The sequence below is a fragment of the Taudactylus pleione genome, unplaced genomic scaffold (assembly GCF_031769625.1).
Source record: "Taudactylus pleione unplaced genomic scaffold, aTauple2 ptg000214l, whole genome shotgun sequence".
NCBI lineage: Eukaryota > Metazoa > Chordata > Amphibia > Anura > Myobatrachidae > Taudactylus > Taudactylus pleione.
Genome location: NW_028284616.1, coordinates 10,737,740 through 10,756,411, shown reverse-complemented (window position 1 = coordinate 10,756,411; position 18,672 = coordinate 10,737,740). Strand labels below are relative to the sequence as shown.

The following is an 18,672-nucleotide window of genomic DNA, read 5'->3' as shown; positions in this document are numbered from 1 at the left end:
TGACACTGTTATGCTTCTTAGTGAAGCTGGTGATACAGAGTGTAGCCTTCCTGTGAATGAGCTGGCGTTTAATGTTACTTATTGCTGCTGCTAAAGACAATACACCCACCCAGTGGGCTGTCACAGTCATGTAATCTTTAGTTTGACCACTACCGCTTGTCCACATATCTGTGTTTAAGTGGATAGGGGACAAAATGGCATTAAGGACCAGGAACAGGCAAAAAATTTATTGTTTTGGTAAAATGGAATCGAGGTAGAATTTGGTAGCGGGAACACAATTCAAGTAAGTTACCTTCCTCCTCCTTCATAAACTTTCTTAGTCAATCAAACAGTTAAATTAACTAATCAATCCTTATTTCTTTCTTTTACAGGATCTAGGGCAGTATGGATGGTTTAATGGTTAACATTACAGCCATGGCCAAAAGATTTGAGAATGACACAAGTACTGGTTTTCACAAAGTCTGCTGCTTCAGTTTTTATGATGGCAATTTGCATATACTCCAGAATGTCATAATGAGTGATCAGATGAATTGCAATTAATTGCAAAGTCCCTCTTTGCCATGACAATGAACTTAGGGCCTGACTCAGAGCCGCTCGTAAGCGGCCACTCGTTCGCTCTGAGCGATGTTTCCACAACTGCGCCTGCGAATGTGTCGTAATGCGCATGCGCAAACCAGTCATTGCGGTCGGAAATCGTGCACTCGTAAAACAGCGAGGGGCTGCTAATTTGATTGACAGAATGTACCGTTTGTGGGTGGTAACAGGGGAAGGTGCTTGAAAACAGGGGAGTGGAGATCCGAACGCAGGTGTGCCAAACGGTCAAAAGGGCGTTTAATGGGAGTGCATAATTAGTAAAGGAGCGTCATCGACCACGTCACTTGGTTGTCTTTTAGCCTGAACTGCTCGCAGTGATAGTGGGAAGAAAATCTTACCACAACCACTGCGAGCAGCTCAGATGCCTTTCGATGTTCCCGATTAATCTAATAAATACCGGAGATGACGTGTGATACGAACGGCAAAGGGGCATCTTTACAAAATAGTGATCGCATTTTTCGGACGCTCGCTCAGACATAGAGGCATCAGCACACTGCAAAGAGCGAGCGCTCAATTTAATTATCCGGCCCCTTTTTTAGAACAAGCGTCCGCAAATAGCGTCCGGCTCCGAATCAGGCCCTTAATCCCAAAAAAAACATTTCCACTGCATTTCAGCCCTGCCACAAAAGGACCAGCTGACATATCAGTGATTCTCTTGTTAGCACAGGTGAGAGTGTTTACAAGGCTGGAGATCCATCTGTCCTGCTGATTGAGTTAGACTGGTAGCTTTAAAAGGAGAGTGGAGCTTGATATCATTGTTCTTCCTCTGTTAACCATGGTTACCTGCAAGGAAATACGTGCAGTCATCATTGCTTTGCACAAAAAGGGCTTCACAGGCAAGGATATTGCTGCTAGTAAGATTGCATCTAAATCAACCATTTATCGGATCATCAAGAACTTCAAGGAGAGAGGTTCAATAGTTGTGAAGAAGGCTAGAGGGAGCCCAAGAACATCCAGCAAGCTCCAGGACCATCTCCTAAAGTTAATTCAGTTGCGGGATCAGGGCTCCACCAGTGCAGAGCTTGCTCAGGAATGGCAGCAGGCAGGTGTGAGTGCATCTTCACGCACAGTAATGCGAAGACTTTTGGAGGATTGCCTGGTATCAAGAATGGCAGCAAAGAAGCCACTTCTCGCCAGGAAAAACATCAGGGACACACTCATATTCTTCAAAAGGTACAGGGATAGGACTGCTGAGGACTGGGGTAATGTTATTTTCTCTGATGAATCCCCTTTCAGATTGTTTGGAGAATCTGGAAAAATGCTTGTCCGGAGCGCTACCATCAGTCCTGTGTCATGCCAACAGTAAAGCATCCTGAGACCATTCATGTGTGGGGTTGCTTCTCAGCCAAGGGAGTGGGCACACTCACAATTTTGCCTAAGAACACAGCCATGAATAAAGAATGGTACCAAAACATCCTCCAAGAACAACTTCTCCCAACCATCCAACAGTTTGGTGACAAACAATGCCTTTTCCAGCATGATGGAGGACCTTGCCATAAGGCAAAGTGATAATTAAGTGTCTCGGGAAATAAAACATTGAAATTTTGGGTCCATAGCCAGGAAACTCCCCAGACCTTAATTCCATTGAGAACTTGTGGTCAATCCTCAAGAGGTGGGTGGACAAACAAAAACCCACAAATTCTGACAAACTCCAAGCATTGATTAGGCAAGAATGGGCAGCCATCAGTAAGTATGTGGCCCAGAAGTTGATTGACAGCATGCCAGGGCAAATTGCAGATGTCTTGAAAAAGAAGGGTCAACACTGCAAATATTGACTCTTTGCATCAACTTAATGTAATTGTCAATAAAAGCCTTTGACACTTATGAAATGTTTGTAATTTTACTTCAGTATACCATAGTAACATCTGAAAAAAAGGTCTAAAAACAATGAAGCAGCAAACTTTGTAAAAACCAATACTTATGTCATTCTCAAAATTTTTGGCCATGGCTGTACTGTCTCACAGCTCTGAGGTCATGGGTTCATTTTCCAACATGGCCCTAACTAGGTGGAGTTTGTATATTATCCCTGTGTTTGCGTGGGTTTCCTCCAAGTGCTCCGGTTTCATCCCACAATCCAAAGCATGCTGGTAGGTTGATTGCTAACAGAAAGATTAACTCAAGTGTGCATTAGATGGGACAAGTGATTCTTATCTGCCTTCAAATTCTAAGCTAATCCTTCTTTCTTTTTGTTACAACAACTCAGATGAGAAAAGACAATGAAAGAAGAATGTTTGATCATTACCGTCCCCAATGCCCTCCTTGATTAACATTTTCGGAATTAAAGAATTAAATTAAATTACGAATCAATCCTTTCTTCCTTCTGATCTTGTTCCTAATTAATGAAAACATTATTGGTTACATTCTATGGGTTCATACAGTTTATTAAACTGCCATCCTGTCTGTTTCACTCTGTTTCCTAGATGTGTCATGTTTAAAGTTGAACTGCCTCATGTTTGTGCCGGGATGTAGTTATTGGACTAGTGGCCATGATAGGCGTCTAAATACTGATACCAACCATCAGGATGCCGCTGTCGGTATTCTGACAGGAGGCATCCCAACAATCGGCATTACATACCTACGCCCGCTGCTGTCACTTAGCTTAGTCAGGCAGCTAGCTTGGTGCAACCTAAACTGGATGAAAACAATATTGTGATGTGGTCAAAATTGACTGGAAATGAGTGGAAACTAATGTTATTGAGGTTGATAATACTCTAGGAACAAAAAAGGCTCAAATTATGTGATTTTAGGAAAAAATACAAAACCAAAACCTGTCACAGCGTTTTGGCAAAACCAAAACCAGATGACGATTTAGAACCAAAACCATCAAAAATGGTCCGGTGCACTTCTCTAGTTGGGGTTAATCCTATTAGTAAGTAGCACAAATAATAGCAAACACCTCAAATTCAATACCAGAATAATTACATTTATAAATTTAACAAAAATTATAACATTCAATCTGAGGTTAGCAATTGGCGATAAAGGAACCAGTTGGTGGATTCATAAAAAACGTAAAATACATTCCTGTGTAGGGGAATTTAGAGTGTCTATATATGGAGCTCATTTTTGAAGGAAACTCCGAACTTCTTTGTCAATATCAGGTAGTGTCCTTTTTCAATATCCATATGTGGAAAAGATAGGTAAGCAGTAAAAATATTCAAGGAGACGGCTGATTTTCGGATCAGCTGTCTCCGTGCCGAAGCAATGATGAATTTCTCCAGCAATCGCATCGAGATGGAATGTTAATGATCAGGGTCCCCGATAATTAATATAATGAATAGAGCCCTTAATTTCTACAAAAGTATTGTAGGTGAAAGTTAACACGTTCACCTATTTTTGTAAAAATTACGGGTCAGAGCTATTTATCAAGCATGTAAAGCATGAGATATTACAGATATCTCCTGGTTACAATTCTCCCCTGATAATTTCCACAGTCCCCATACTTTATTATGGGGATGTGGAAATTATGTAATTTATCAAGTTGCGAAAACTTGTGAGTGATACTGTATGCCACCCTGAGATGGCATACAGAACCTTTATCCCATAACAAGTTGCCTTTTACACTGCACTTTATGCAGTGTAAAAGGTCTGTGCCCTACCTGTTGTTCTCGGCTTCCCTCCTCCCCGCTCCTCTGATCCATCCGCCGCATGATCAGTCAGTACAGGGTTAACCTGCTGGCTGGGTCTTCGAGCTGGAAGGAGAGAGGAGCCGGGGAGAAGCAGCAGGACACATTGTCTGCCTGTCAGTAACTACTTATAAGTGCAGCTCCTGCAGGCAGTGTGACGGTAACATCTCAAATCGGACCGGGCAGCGGGGGGGTGGACGGGACCCAGCAGCGGGGGTGGATGACTGGCAGCGGGGGTGGATGGGACACCTCAGAGGACTGGGCAGTGGGTAAAGTACAGGACCTAGCAGCTTGTGGCGAGGAGGGGATGTGGACGGGACACCTCAGAGAGATCCAGGCAGAGTGGGGACACAGTGCAGTTTAAGGGGAAAAGTATCACATTTCCAAAAAGGTGTCTTCGCAGAAATAGCATCTTTTTTGGAGATGATACTTTAGTAATACAAGGATGATGAATAGGACTTAACAAAGAACTCGTGGCGAGTTCAAAACTAAACTATCACACATGATATTTTTAGGGTCCTTAGTACGGGATCAAAGAAAATATCCTAGAGCTTGGATACCACACTGAAAACTGTATCTAGAAATTGACCTGCAGCGGTGTGATAGAGGGGAACAATTGCAACCCCACAAGCACTGAGACAAAATGTATAGGAACACACACACCGCGCTGGTAAACAGATGAAAAATTAATAATGGAATTTAATAAATTACCAAAAAATTATGCAAATGAAATAGTACATTGGAAAAATCAACATAACATGTATCGGAAACAAAAACAAATAATAACAAGAAATAAAAAAACATATAGAAATGAATAATATAATAACTAGCTGGTTTGCAAATGATAATACTAGTTGTGCTGGGTTGAAATAAAAAATAACAGTTCCTGCATGGAAGGATTCCAAATAAACATATGAAAAACGTTTTGACACACTTTGCTAGTTAATTATTGGTCTTGTAATAATGTAACCGCTTGCCTGCAAACAATGTATCAATTTGAATATCCACACTGATAGATAATCTGGAGCTTGTATAGCACAACAGTTAATGGCTTTTGGGATACTTGAAGTGTTAACCCCGTCGGGCACACAATGCTGAGAAGATTTAAATTGCTGACCAGTTTCAAAGTCTTGAACAGTTGCACGGTAGAGATGATGTAATTGTCTCACTGGCTGTGCAGTAAAAATCACTGACCAGGTCAGAATGCACTCAGAGACACGCAGCCTCAAAGATCCGGTGCGGTGGCTCTCCGTCCGGCTATACAGTATGATTGCCTGCCGGATACCAGGGCCAAGGGAAAGCTGAGAGGAGATCCGGGTAAGTAATTACGCGCGGCCGCAGCTTGTAAATTCTCCTCGCACCAGGATCAGACACTGCGGACACTGGCAGCACTTTGCAGGAGCAGGTTACAGGTCAAGACACTTTGAGCAGGTATGGGCAGCAGGGGTCTATCTAGAAGCCAGGTCGAAGTATTCTCAAGAGATTTGGACAAGGGTTTTAGCATACTAGGTGCCAAAAAGCTACCCAGATTGCGATTCTTTTTGAATACTATTTTAGCTTTTGGTTTAATACATTTAGACAGAATTGAGTCGTTCAATAACATAGTATAATTCTTATTTACTATGGAACGTATTTGTCTAGATTTGTTATTAAACTGTGAAATGAACAGGAGGGATGAAGAATCCACATCTGAATCTTTCCTAGAGTTATCCTTGGATCTAAATACTTTGGTATCCTCCTTGTTATTTAAGGTAGGTCTAGAAGAAGTCCTGCTCTTATCAAGAGCATGTTTTCTTGCTTCATCCACCAAATTTAAGGGGTATCCCCTATCCAAAAAATTGATTTCCAATTGTTTGCCATGAAACTCAAAATCTGACCCCCTAGTACAATTCCTCCTGATACGCCCCATCTGACTTTTCAGTATGTTGTTTATCCAAGGCCGATGATGGCCGCTCTCATAATGAAGATGGGAGCAGCAATCAACTGCCTTGGTATAGAGAGTCAAAATTATCCTGTTTCCTTCAGCGGAGTGACATCGAGAAAATCAACTGAAATGTGACTGAAAGTGGAAGTGAAGTCAAGATTCCTATGATTAGTGTTAAGATATTTAGTGAATTTTACAGTTGAATCAAGATCCCCATCCCAAACAAAAATTAAATCCTCAATAAATCTGCCATAGAAAACCAGATTCACCCCGAACGGTCCACTCCAGATATAGTTATCTTCGAATGCACCCATATAGAGATTAGGAAAGCTCGGAGCGAATCTGGTTCCCATGGCAGTACCGAGGGTCTGGAGAAAATAGGTGGAATCAAACAAAAAATAATTGTGAGTTAATATGAATCTCATTGAGGCTAATAAAAATGTCCCTCCGAGATCGCACCATCTTTCAACAGTATATTCTCTACAGCATGCAGGCCTCCCTCATGTGGAATGTTGGTATATAGGGCCTGCACATCCAGGGTAAGAAATCCATACCCTGGACGCCAGCTGAAACTTTCAAGTTTATTAAGAAGATGTATAGTATCTCTTATGTGCGATCTCAGAGAGACAACATAATTTTGAAGAAAGTGATCAACATAAAAGATAAATTGGATGTGAGGGAATTAACACCTGAAATAATAGGATGACCTGGGGGTGTAGTGAGGGATTTGTGTATTTTTGGTAAATAATAAAAAATAGGAGTGACAGGCTAATGTGTGAATAAAAAATTAAATTCCTCTCTAGTTATCACTCCCTCCGCTCCGCCAAAGTATCAGTCAAAAGTGTATGTAATTCCGTTTTGAATTCCATAGTCGGATCCCTGGGTATTATTTTGTAATAAGTGCAATCATGAAGTTGTCTGAAGGCCATATATGCTGATCTGTCGAGGACGACGACTCCACCGCCCTTGTCGGCTGACTTAATGACGATGGAGTCGTCATCCTGGAGAGACCTAAAAGCCTTCCTCTCATCAAACGTTAGGTTTAATCTCCCCAAATCCAAATGAGGTTTTTTATTACACAAAGTTTGAAAATCTTTAAGAGTTTTTTTGTAGAGCAACTGTATCGTTGGGCTTTTTTGGTGAAAGGGAAAGAACTGCGATTTCTTTATACATTTTTTTGTATTAGAATATGAATTTGAAATAGAATTATTAATGTTGAATACATCTGTTAATTCTAAATTAGGAGTATCGCCACTCTCTTCTTTTAGTGTTTTCAACATTGATAGACATTCCATGTCATCCATGTCAAGGAAAATGGGATCATTAGATTCTCCAATTTTAGATTGTTTTTAGAAAAAAAGTATCTCTGTCTACAGAGAGATCTAACATAAGGGTTCAATTTAGAAAATAAATTAAATAAATTGGGGTTAGAGCTTGGGGCATAGCTGAGTCCCTTAGACAATAATGCAATTTCAGAATCTGTGAGGGTTTTTTGATAAGTTAAATATACCCCTTGTTTGGGAATCTTTTAGCGGTGCCTTGGTCTTCGCACCTCCTGTTCGTCCCATTCCCCTCTTTCCCCTGCGTCTCTGGATCTTTTGGTGGTGGAATTGGTTTTTCGAATCGTAACGATTGTTGTGTATTGGTATTTTCCACTCTGGGTCTCTTACCCGAAAATCCTGATTTCTATAACTACTAGATTTAGGACCGTGCTCCTGTTTCTGTCCTGGGTGTACCTCTAGAGGGAAAGAGTTTAGATTGGACCGGTTCGTCTAGTGGGATTCTAGGAGATAGGGGGCTCATAACAGATTTGTTTTTTTTCCTTTCATCCACATGATGCATTCTCTCATTTTTCTTATCATCTAAAAACCTTTTCTTTTGGAAATACATGTTTTTCTTATGAAAGAATGACTGTTGGACCAGATCTCTCATCCCTGAATAATTTTTGTTTCTTATTTTCAATTAGCTCATACTCGGATCTTTGAGGCTGCGTGTCTCTGAGTGCATTCTGACCTGGTCAGTGATTTTTCCTGCACAGCCGGTGAGACAATTACATCATCTCTACCGTGCAACTGTTCAAGACTTTGAAACTGGTCAGCAATTTAAATCTTCTCAGCATTGTGTGCCCGACGGGGTTAACACTTCAAGTATCTAAAAAGCCATTAACTGTTGTGCTATACAAGCTCCAGATTATCTATCAGTGTGGATATTCAAATTGATACATTGTTTGCAGGCAAGCGGTTACATTATTACAAGACCAATAATTAACTAGCAAAGTGTGTCAAAACGTTTTTCATATGTTTATTTGGAATCCTTCCATGCAGGAACTGTTATTTTTTATTTCAACCCAGCACAACTAGTATTATCATATGCACACCAGCTAGTTATTATATTATTCATTTATATATGGTTTTTTATTTCTTGTTATTATTTGTTGTTGTTTCCGATACATGTTATGTTGATTTTTCCAATGTACTATTTCATTTGCATAATTTTTTGGTAATTTATTAAATTCCATTATTAATTTTCCTTAGTACGGGATGTAGTGAATTTACCTACAATTGGGATGCCAACTATTGCAATCCTGGCACCGGAATCCTGACCCGTGGCCAGAACACCGGTGCAGGAATCCTAACATCAGTTGAGATGCCGGCGCCGGAATCCCAACAGTCGGCATCCCGATCGTAAGCATAGTGGGCCTGGTTAGCCGTGGGGGTGGTGGGTTAGGTTTAGGCACCACGATGGAGGTTAGGGTTAAGCTGTGGGGGGTGGGAGGTTAGGGTTAAGCAACCCCGGTGGTGGGTTAGGGTTAGGCAACACCGGGGGGGTTTAGGGTTAGGCACTAAGGGGAGAGTGTTAGATTTAAGCACTAAGGGGGGAGGGTTACGTTTAGGCACTAACCGGGAGGGTTAGGGAGTGGTGTAGAGAAGGTTAAGTTTAGGATGCAGGAAGGGAGGGTTAGGGGTCGAAGGGGAGAGGGTTAGAATACGCTCTCTGTATTTTGACAGCTGGCATCCAAACTTCCAGTCTCCCATACCCAACCCCTTAGTACGGGCTGCATACTCTCAGCCACGAGCTGCCGCACCCATGTCTTTAGCGCTGGGTGAGTGATGAGGAAAGGTAAGTGAAACATCTTTCCTTTACCACATTTTGATGTTCAGAAGTTGAAAGTAAGGCTTATACATATATACTTTATTGAAATACCAATGAAGAGTTTCCATTTATGTGTATTAAAATTACTATGAATTAATTTTTTATCTATTCAAACATAATATACCTTATTTTCCTCCCCGATATAAGGTATCCGAAGGGTTTCCATCGCTCCCACCAGAGCCTGGGCACTGGTGACAATGTTCTGATGTATAAGCTTTGTGTACTTTATGCGGCTTTGCTCTGGGAAACCAAGTCCATAGATGATACGCATCTGCTTAATAAATGTGCTCTTTCCACTCTCTCCTGTTCCTATTGGAATGACCACAAGGGAGATAAATGCAATCCCTGTACATACAAAGGTATAAGGTAGAATAAATAAAAACAAAAAAACAGTTTTATTTAAAATGGATAAAAAAAAAAAATTATATTCCTTAGGAACACACCTTTAAGTCAAAGCACATATTTTATAAATAAGTCTGATTACAAAATAGAATTAGCTGTGTGACTGTTTTACTACTACTTTGCTTTTGTAGCAAATGTTTGTCATGGAGTGAGCAAATATTTTGTTGGATGATGGGCAGATAAAGGCAAATTAGGTGCACTCCTCACTACTGCTGGATTGGCATAATAATGTGCCAGATGCAAAGTGGCTGTAATTGCAGTAAGCTGCAGAAGCCAAAATTGCTACCGTATGCTAATGTGAGTATCTGTAGGGTTTAAAGAAGCAGCACCACCCATTGATTTTCCATCCATAGATACACCCATCATTAGTATCGGCACTTGCACCTGCCCCATGCTGGGTGCTTCACATTGAACATTGCACCAGCCCCATGGAGTAACAGAATGTCCATTTGAACATGGCCCCCGAAATCAGTGTAACTGCAGAAAAAGATGCAGCTGCTGACCGACACATGCTCACCTCCCTGTTACCACCCAGGAATGCCCACTGAAATTACCTCTTTCTGCATCCAAACTCGTTCTGCGTCCTCCCGTGGTAACCATCAGGATAAATACGCATTGCAACTCAGACGCATATGCACACTGAAAACATTGTCCGCATGTGTCCAACATCAACAATGCATCCACTTTTGAATCAGGCCCAGGGAGTTTTTAATATGCAAACAGACCTGAGAATTACAATCTCTCTTAGGGGCCAGTTCATCATCACTTAATATTCACAAAAGCAGGTGAAAATGCACATTTTCACCTGCAATTGTAAAAATTAAGTTATCGGGCCATTCATCTCCTACTTACATTAGTTTTGCGGAATGGCCCGCTGTCCCCATACACTAGTATGGGGGCAGAATTCATCAAGCTCCGTTCGGACCCCGTTAATTAACATCATGAATGGGCCCCTTAGTAGTGAAAATCACCTTTTCATAACATTTCTATTAAAACCTTAGCATATATAGGGGCTCCTGGAGAGCTGGATGAACTTTGTTTCTAAATCGAATGCATAAATCAGCCCTAAAAAGGTGTACTCTGCTTAGTAATGGCAGTATTCTAAAATACGTTCAGCTTTGCAAAGATGGTATACCCAATGGATATAGCCAATGAGCGGCTCCTCCACGTGGGTCCCAGCCAATAAGCGGCTGCTAATGGAAGCCGCCGCTGATTGGCTGGCACCCCAGCACTAATGATAGCTCAAGCCCGGAGCTGTCATTAGTGCTACTGTAACAATATGCTGTAGCGTCTTGTTACAGTGTCTCCGGGGCCCTCTTTGGAATACTGCGGAGAACATCGTGGGACAAAAGGTGAGTATTGGATCTTTTTTTACAGGTACAACCATTGGATATTTTACGTTGAGAAGGGGACGTGAACATCTGGGAGCAGGTGAGTATGTATGTGTATGTATGTATGTAATAAAACTTTAGTTTCACGGTGTGTGTGTCTTGTTTTTTTTTACACATTTCGTTACAGGTGAACTACAGGTACCAGTGGCCCCTTAATGCCCTGCATGATGGTACTTGTGGTTCTCCAAGTACTAGCATGCGGGGGAGGCTTGCTGGGACCTGCAGTTCTACTGTAAAGACAATGTTGTTTTTTCAAGTTTTAACACTACACCTACACTATCAACCTGCCACCCACCGCCCAGGGGTGGCGGGGATAGCCCGGGCTATCAGCTTATGCCAGGGGTGCCCTGGAGAGGAGGTCCCCTTTATTGGAGGGGTCCCCAACTCCCCGGGGATCCCTGGCCTGGGCTGACTAGCGGTCAGGGCTGATACTGCTGCTGGGGGGCCCGGTGAGAGGCCCTGTGGCATCAGCCCCCCACTAGAAAGGGTCCAGTGCTGGTTTTAATTTTAGGGGTACCTCTACGCAAATTTTTTTACCCCTATAATTAAAACCAGGACTGGCCCTGCAGCCAGGTGCTGGTACCTACTTTACGGTGGACCCCTACTCATTTTGTTCCCCATCATTTTTGGTACCAGGACTGGCTGCCAAGTCCGGGGCTGGTTATTCTTTTGGGGGGGGGACCTTATGTCATTTTTTTTCTAACTTTTAACAATTATTTTACAGGTTCAATACACAAGCAGCCTTCACATATTTCACTGATGTGTGCAGGCCTCCAGTAAGTAATCTCATCTAAACTCGCATCTAAACTCTCATCTAAACTCGCAACTAAACTCGCAATTTTGGGGAAAAAAACTTACTTTGCTTCACCATCGGAAAACTCACTTTCAGCTAAACTCACTTCTTAGTAAATTTGCGAGTTTTAAAAGGGAAAATTCTCCTGAGTTTTGGTGAAGCAAAGTGAGTTTAAACACAACCAAACACAAACAAACTCGATTCTTAGTAAATTTACCCCTTAGTGTCAGTTAGGCTTTTTATGGGGTACAGACAGATTTTCCCAAAATACGTTGTACTTTTCGCTGGTTTCGCCATTCGCAGTTTTCGCACATTTGCGTTTTCACCTGTTTTGTAGTTGAATTGGGCGAATAGCGGGAATGCGCATTGAGAAAGCAGACATAAAGTTTGTATCAAAACTGGCGAATGCGGCAAAAACATCGCATCGGTGAATGCTTGTCGCCGATCACAACTTTTCGCACCTAATTGAATTCGGCCCTTAATTGGCTAATATTTTTCCAAAGAACGCTCAGAAATGTCAAGTTTTTTATGATTGAATTAGGTCAAGAACATCTATTTATAATTCATCCACAATTAAACACATTTTTTTTATTAAAAGATATTGATTTTTAATATACCAGTAATTGATATATCAAACCATCGATGATCGGACCATGGCGACTTTGCATTTCCCCGGTGGCTGCTGCTCTTTGCAACCACTGGGGGAGGGGTTAGCGCTGGGCGACGTCAGCGCATGGGTGGAGGAACTCTTAATTTCCACACATAACATTAAAGCCACCCACACCAGTCATTGCATAACATTTGAGGGCATAACCTGCTTCTGGGGTACCACTGAAATGTGACACCTTCATACCATTCTTGGCGCAGTGGTGAAATTCCGATTAGACACGTGCCTAGGTGTCCCACTTATTGGGGGGGGGGGGGGGCAATACTTGGATGCTTCTTTTAGTACTGTCAGTTCAAAATTTACTGCACCATACACCATTCTGAGTGGAGTGTAAATGGGTAGGACATGAATACTGCCCAAAAAACTATCCTACTTAGTAAATATGTATACATAATTAAAAATAAAACAAATTTACAGTTCATGGTTTTTTTTATTATTATATTAACTGGGCAATCATCAAACAATGAAAATAATAAAATTAGGCAAAGGGGGATGGCAATTATTGTTATGCCTAGAGGCCGGGGCGTAACTATGCATTTGAAGGCCCCATAGCAAAAGTTTGTAAGGGCCCCTATGTACCACCCAATGGTGAAAAATGTAAAAGACACATGTAACTTTGACAAGGAAGATGCACCCCCCTAAGATCTGGACCCCATATCAACTGCACCCCTTGCACCTATGGTAGTAACGCCCATGCCTAGAGACACTCTGACCCCTAAATCTGCCCCTGCGCACTACACAAACAATGATTACACCACTAGAGTTATTGAGGCTGCCATTAATAACAGTGCATGTGCATCATCTAAGCATGACTCTGAAGTCATGAGACATATAACTGGGTCTGACATGCACTAACCGGCGTCGGCGAATGCGCAGAAGCACTCTTACTGGATTTTTTCAGAAAAATACACTGAGAATTGTGCGGTGAGGATTTGCAGGGACAGAGCCTTCTCGCAAGCTCTGTCCCTGCTTGAGAATGTTAATACATTCTTATGATAATTCCTAAATTTGCAATGCAAATTTACAGTAGGTGAAATTATTACACTACAATCTGCAATTGAAATGCGGATTGTATTAAATAGGGGAAAAAAACGAGAAAAGAAAAGATTCTTTGTCTGGTGCACATATAGGGTTGGCACTGCTTTGATAAAGCCTTACTGGCGAAACGCGCGTTGGCACTCCACGCTGCAGCCGGGTCTAAAGCACAATTGAATGCTAAACACGTTGAAAAAAATATGTATACATAGATATGATACCGGGTTAATGAGCACTGTTTATGTGGTTGTATGTGTAACAATGACGAACGGTGACTGATGCTGAGCTGAGATGAGGATAAACATAACACATACGATCATGTAAATCACTGTCAGTATTTGTTTATATGTCCACCCAAGTATCCTGCAGTTTGAGGATCACTATACCTGATAATAAAGACACACTTACCTTTGAACAGAGCTGGAGTCTAGAGATAGACACAATGTATATGAACTAATACAGAACAAAGATACATGTGTAGCACAGTGGCTGTAAAATTGACACAGTTTCAACTGCTAGTATTGAAACCATTCCCGCAGAGTATAAGACCATTAACCACAGATCCTAAGATTAATATACGCTAAATCGGATGATTGTAACAATATTGTTGGAATTCTTGATAATCTAATGTTAATATTACAGGACCTGGTGGAGATATATATATATGTGCAGCATAGCTGCCAGGATATGGTAGAGATGACATCTTCAAGTGAAAAATAATAATTAATTAATTTCACCTAAATAGATATATTATTAATATTGACAGTACCTGGGAATATATTCCCTAATTTATTATAAATATACTAACATAATACAGTGTGAGATTTAAACACTGAAAATATACTCCATTAGTCCCAGACATCTCAGTCCTATACGTGTAATAGACTGATGACAGGTGAAATTTTAAATCACCTCTTTTTCTCAATATATATATAATAAACAGACATACTATCTTCTCTTATTTTAACATATTTCGCCTTTTCATTTTCTTGGGACCTAGACCTACCTTTTAATGAATTAAATGAATAAAAGTTATATTTTATTGTGATAACAGAGAAGTTAATCATATATTGAATTTATTTTAACCCTATATGTGCACCAGACAAAGAATCTTTTCTTTTCTCTTGTTTTTTTCGCAATTTCAATTTAAGATTGTCAGGTGGCACCTTCATGTACATTATATTATATTCCTAATAAAATCTATGAAGTTTTAGGGTGTCAGAATACAAAAATCTAAATTCTCTGTAGTAGTGAGATATATAAAAAAATATTTTTGGGTGCGAGATCACACCCTCTGTATTAAATAGGGTCCTAAGGGGCATATTCATAAATGTTATTTTTACTAAAATAATGTAAAAACAGGTGTTTGCACACCCTTTTCAAGTGCAAGGGTTTTTGGAGGAGAATTTGCAAAAATATCCTCCAAGCCCTTAAACTGAATTTTTTTTTAGTAAGCAGATCACATTCCCATACTTGTAATGGGAAATATGATCTGCCCAAATTTCTGAAATTTAAATTGTAAAAAAATAGCGGAGGGAGCCCTGTGATAAAAAGGCTATCTTCAGATGGCGTTATTATGACTTCTCTCCCATTTCCTCTATAACAGCTAGAACAGAGCTCAGAGCTGGCACCTGTTATCAGCCATATGTGTCTAAATAGACCAGGGGCTGATTAGTGAAGAAAATTAAAAAAAGGAAATAATAAAATAAAACTTACCTGCACGCTGCTGCAGCCAGGGATCTGTGACCCAAGTTAACTGAAGCTGTGAAACTCCCAGGCAGTATCTCAGTTGATAGCACTGATCAGCTGACTGGGGTCACAGAGAGAATGAACGACATCCCAATCCCTAGCTGCAACAGCGTGCAGGCAAGCGTTAGCTTAGCGCAGGGGGGGGGCGGTCAGCAGAGGGGTAGCAGGCAGTGCATGCATGGTCAGGCGCGCCAAGAGCGATGCCGGGCCGGGCTCAATGGGGACATAGCCTGATCGTAGGAGGCATGGCCACGCCCCTTTAGGATTTTTTTTTTATAAAACAATATTTTTGCAGGCGCGCTGGGGAGGGGGGGGGTGCCGTGAGACCCCTGAGTCCAGTGATTAGCCAGTCGGGGGCGCGATCAATGTGATCGCTCCCCCCACAGGCATGGGAGACTGCCGCGGCTGCTACTTAGCGGCCACGAGCAGTCTCTCAGTGCAGCCCAGCACGGCTGCCGTAATGAAAGAGTGAGGGGGGGAGCAGCGCCGGACCCGGGCCCTCGTCATGCCCCTCCAGGAAGCCTGGGCCCGAGTTATTAATAGCCGCTCCCCCCCTCTTTTTGTGAAAAATACCCTGAGACTTGCAGGGAAGAAATTCGCAGGGACAGAGCTTTCTCACAAGCTCTCTCCATGCATACGATATTTTATACATCCTGGCGATGTACTCAAATATCTCATTGCAAATTTGGGCAAATTTATCACATTCCATCCACATCTAAGATGCAGATTGGGATAACTATGCCCCTAACAGTAACAATAACAGTTGATTAAAAGAGAAAAGGACAAGTATATCGTTTCTAAAAAAAAGCAGCAATAGCAGAGCCTCTGAATGTGATAAACACACAGGTGTCTGTGGACAAATAAGGAAAGAAGCAGTATTTTCTCACGGTTCATCAATAATCAGTCAAGATACACAATAGTCTACCTGCTTTTCAGTAATGACAACATACCAAAGAAATTCCAAGAATATCTTGTTCAAGCAAGCAATAAGATTGGCAGTATGTCAAAACTACTACTGTATATACAGATAACGGCACTGAATATACAAATTGTAATAAACAAGTGAACTTTAAAAAGAACTAACGAGGCGAGTGGATGTTATGTAACAATTATGTAACAATTTTCTGAAAAATTACTTTTTTAATGGATGAAGGTGTTATCACGCTATGTCCAGTTCTTAAATCACTTTTCAGTGGATAATTTATATTTACCTGGAAATATCTCAGTTTCTTCTAAACATAGCATAACACCTTCATCCACTTACCTCTTCAATTGTATTTCAGACCACAGTATCATACAACCCTCTACAGAATTGCAGAAAAAAAGGGAAAATATATATATTTATATTTAAAACTAAGAGAGGTTAACCTGGCACTTATATGCTAACAATCTAACTTTTGAATAATTATGAAACAAGGTGCTTCTATTAATGTATGCACTCCCCAATATAATGGGTAGCAGCTAGATACTAATAAGTGTAGGGGTGAATCACACATACTGTAAAAACAAATATAAAAGATGAAAGTGACCAGTGCCTATAAAGTGCTGTAAGGTAAAGAGTGCAATTAGTGCTATGCACTGTAAGAAAAAAAATAATATATGGAATAGCTTATCTTATTTCTTTTGTCTTCAGACCATTCTTAGGCCCATAATCTTATATATAAAATTAATTGGTCTGTTTATTTGTTTGTTTATTTGTCCAGTTATGAATTCGGACACCCTGGCATCGATTGGTATGAAACCAACACGAGGTGGTCCAGTGGGATCCTGGCCAGGTTTTAGAGGGTTTAGGGTCCCTGTATGATGACCCATTGGTGTACATTGGGCAGAACTTTGACTCTGGGAGCCTGTTCGGACTCAGGGAGCATGTTCTGAGCTGTCCACTGGATAGATTTGGACAAAACTTCACAGAGTGGTAACATTGGATCCCAGAAGACATACTAGGGGGTTGAGGTCCTGGTCGGGACTCCAGTTGGTGTACACTGGGCAGAACTTTGACTTGGGGAGGCTGTACAGAACTTTGACCCAGGGAGCTTGTTCTGGGTCTTCCACTGGATGGATATGGATGAAAATTTCACAGAGAGGTGGCAGCTGGTCTGGGATGCCTAATGAACTGGAGTGGTTGGGTCCAAGTTGGACCTCACAGCAGAGTGCACCGAGTAGAACTTTAATCCAGGAAGCCTGTTCTGGGCCTTCCACTGGATGGATTTGGACAACATCACATAATAAAACGTAATAACTTGAAGATACACCCCTGCACCAATTGTAATGAAACCAACGTGGGTGGTCCAGTTGGATCCTAGCCAGGTTTTAGAGGGGTTAGAGTCCCAGTCGGACCTCCTGTTAGTGTACGCTGGACAGAACTTTGATCCGGGGAGCCTGTTCTGAGCCTTCTACTGGATGGATTTACATGAAAACTTTACAGAGTGGTAACACTGAAGACATACTAGGGGGTTGAGGTCCCGGTCGGACCTCCCTTTGGTGTTCGCTGGGCAGAACCTTGACCTGGGGAGCCTGTTCTGTGTCTTCTACTGGAAGGATTTGGATGAAAATGTCACAGAGGGGTGGCAATTGATCTGGGATGCCTAATGGAGTAGTTGGGGTCCCAGTTAGATCTCGCGGCGGAGTGCGCCGGGTAGAACTGACCTAGGGAGCCTGTTCTGGGCATTCCACTGGATGCATTTGGATGATATTACATAATAAAACTTAATAACTTGGAGATTTAAACCCGGGCAAAACCAGGTACTTCAGCTAGTCATTTGATTAAAGCAGGGAGACAAAAAAAAGAAAATATCACAACATTGGGCGTATTCTTAAAAACAGTATCTTGCTACACACATAATTAAAAACGCAATTACCTCAAGGAGGCTATAAACAAATGGAGAGACTATGGGGTAAATTTACTAAGAATCGTTTTAAACTCGAATAGGTGCCCACAAATACGCATGAGTTTTCCCAGACCAAACATATTTTGTCATGAGAGTTTTTGGCAAAACACATGTGAGAATGGATTTGTTTATAAAACACGTACGAGAATGCATGCATCATCCTAGAAACATGTTCTGATTGGTTGCAGCAGTCACGTCATGTACACATTGCCCAAGCATATAAAAACGAGGGTTTTGTTGGTTGGAATTTGCAGAGAGACAGTGAGGAGTGTGTTTAGTATAGCTGAGCGGGTCCAAGAACCGGACCTATCTGAACTTCGTGTTCCGAGGCGTGACCCGAGTCTGGCTCAGTTTTTCTCGCCTGACTCAGATCCAAAAACGAGGCAAAACCCACTGTTGGATTCTCACGGGTTTTGGATTATATAAATGTCCCTGGGAACAGCGCTATTTTCA

At 41.5% G+C, this 18,672-nt stretch overlaps 1 protein-coding gene across 5 annotated transcripts in view; it reads right to left on the bottom strand.

Annotated features, from left to right (window-relative positions):
• LOC148517595 (guanine nucleotide-binding protein subunit alpha-15-like) overlaps positions 1-18,672 on the bottom strand; it is a 112,460-nt gene that overhangs the window by 65,790 nt on the left and 27,998 nt on the right. For 4 of the 5 annotated variants that reach the window (XM_088478454.1, XM_088478455.1, XM_088478457.1 and 1 more), the window contains exon 2: positions 9,419-9,603. In XM_088478454.1, coding sequence (XP_088334580.1) covers positions 9,419-9,603 — 185 coding nt within the window. The remainder of the gene's footprint in view (positions 1-9,418; positions 9,604-18,672) is intronic. The other variant, XM_088478458.1, reaches the window with a different exon arrangement.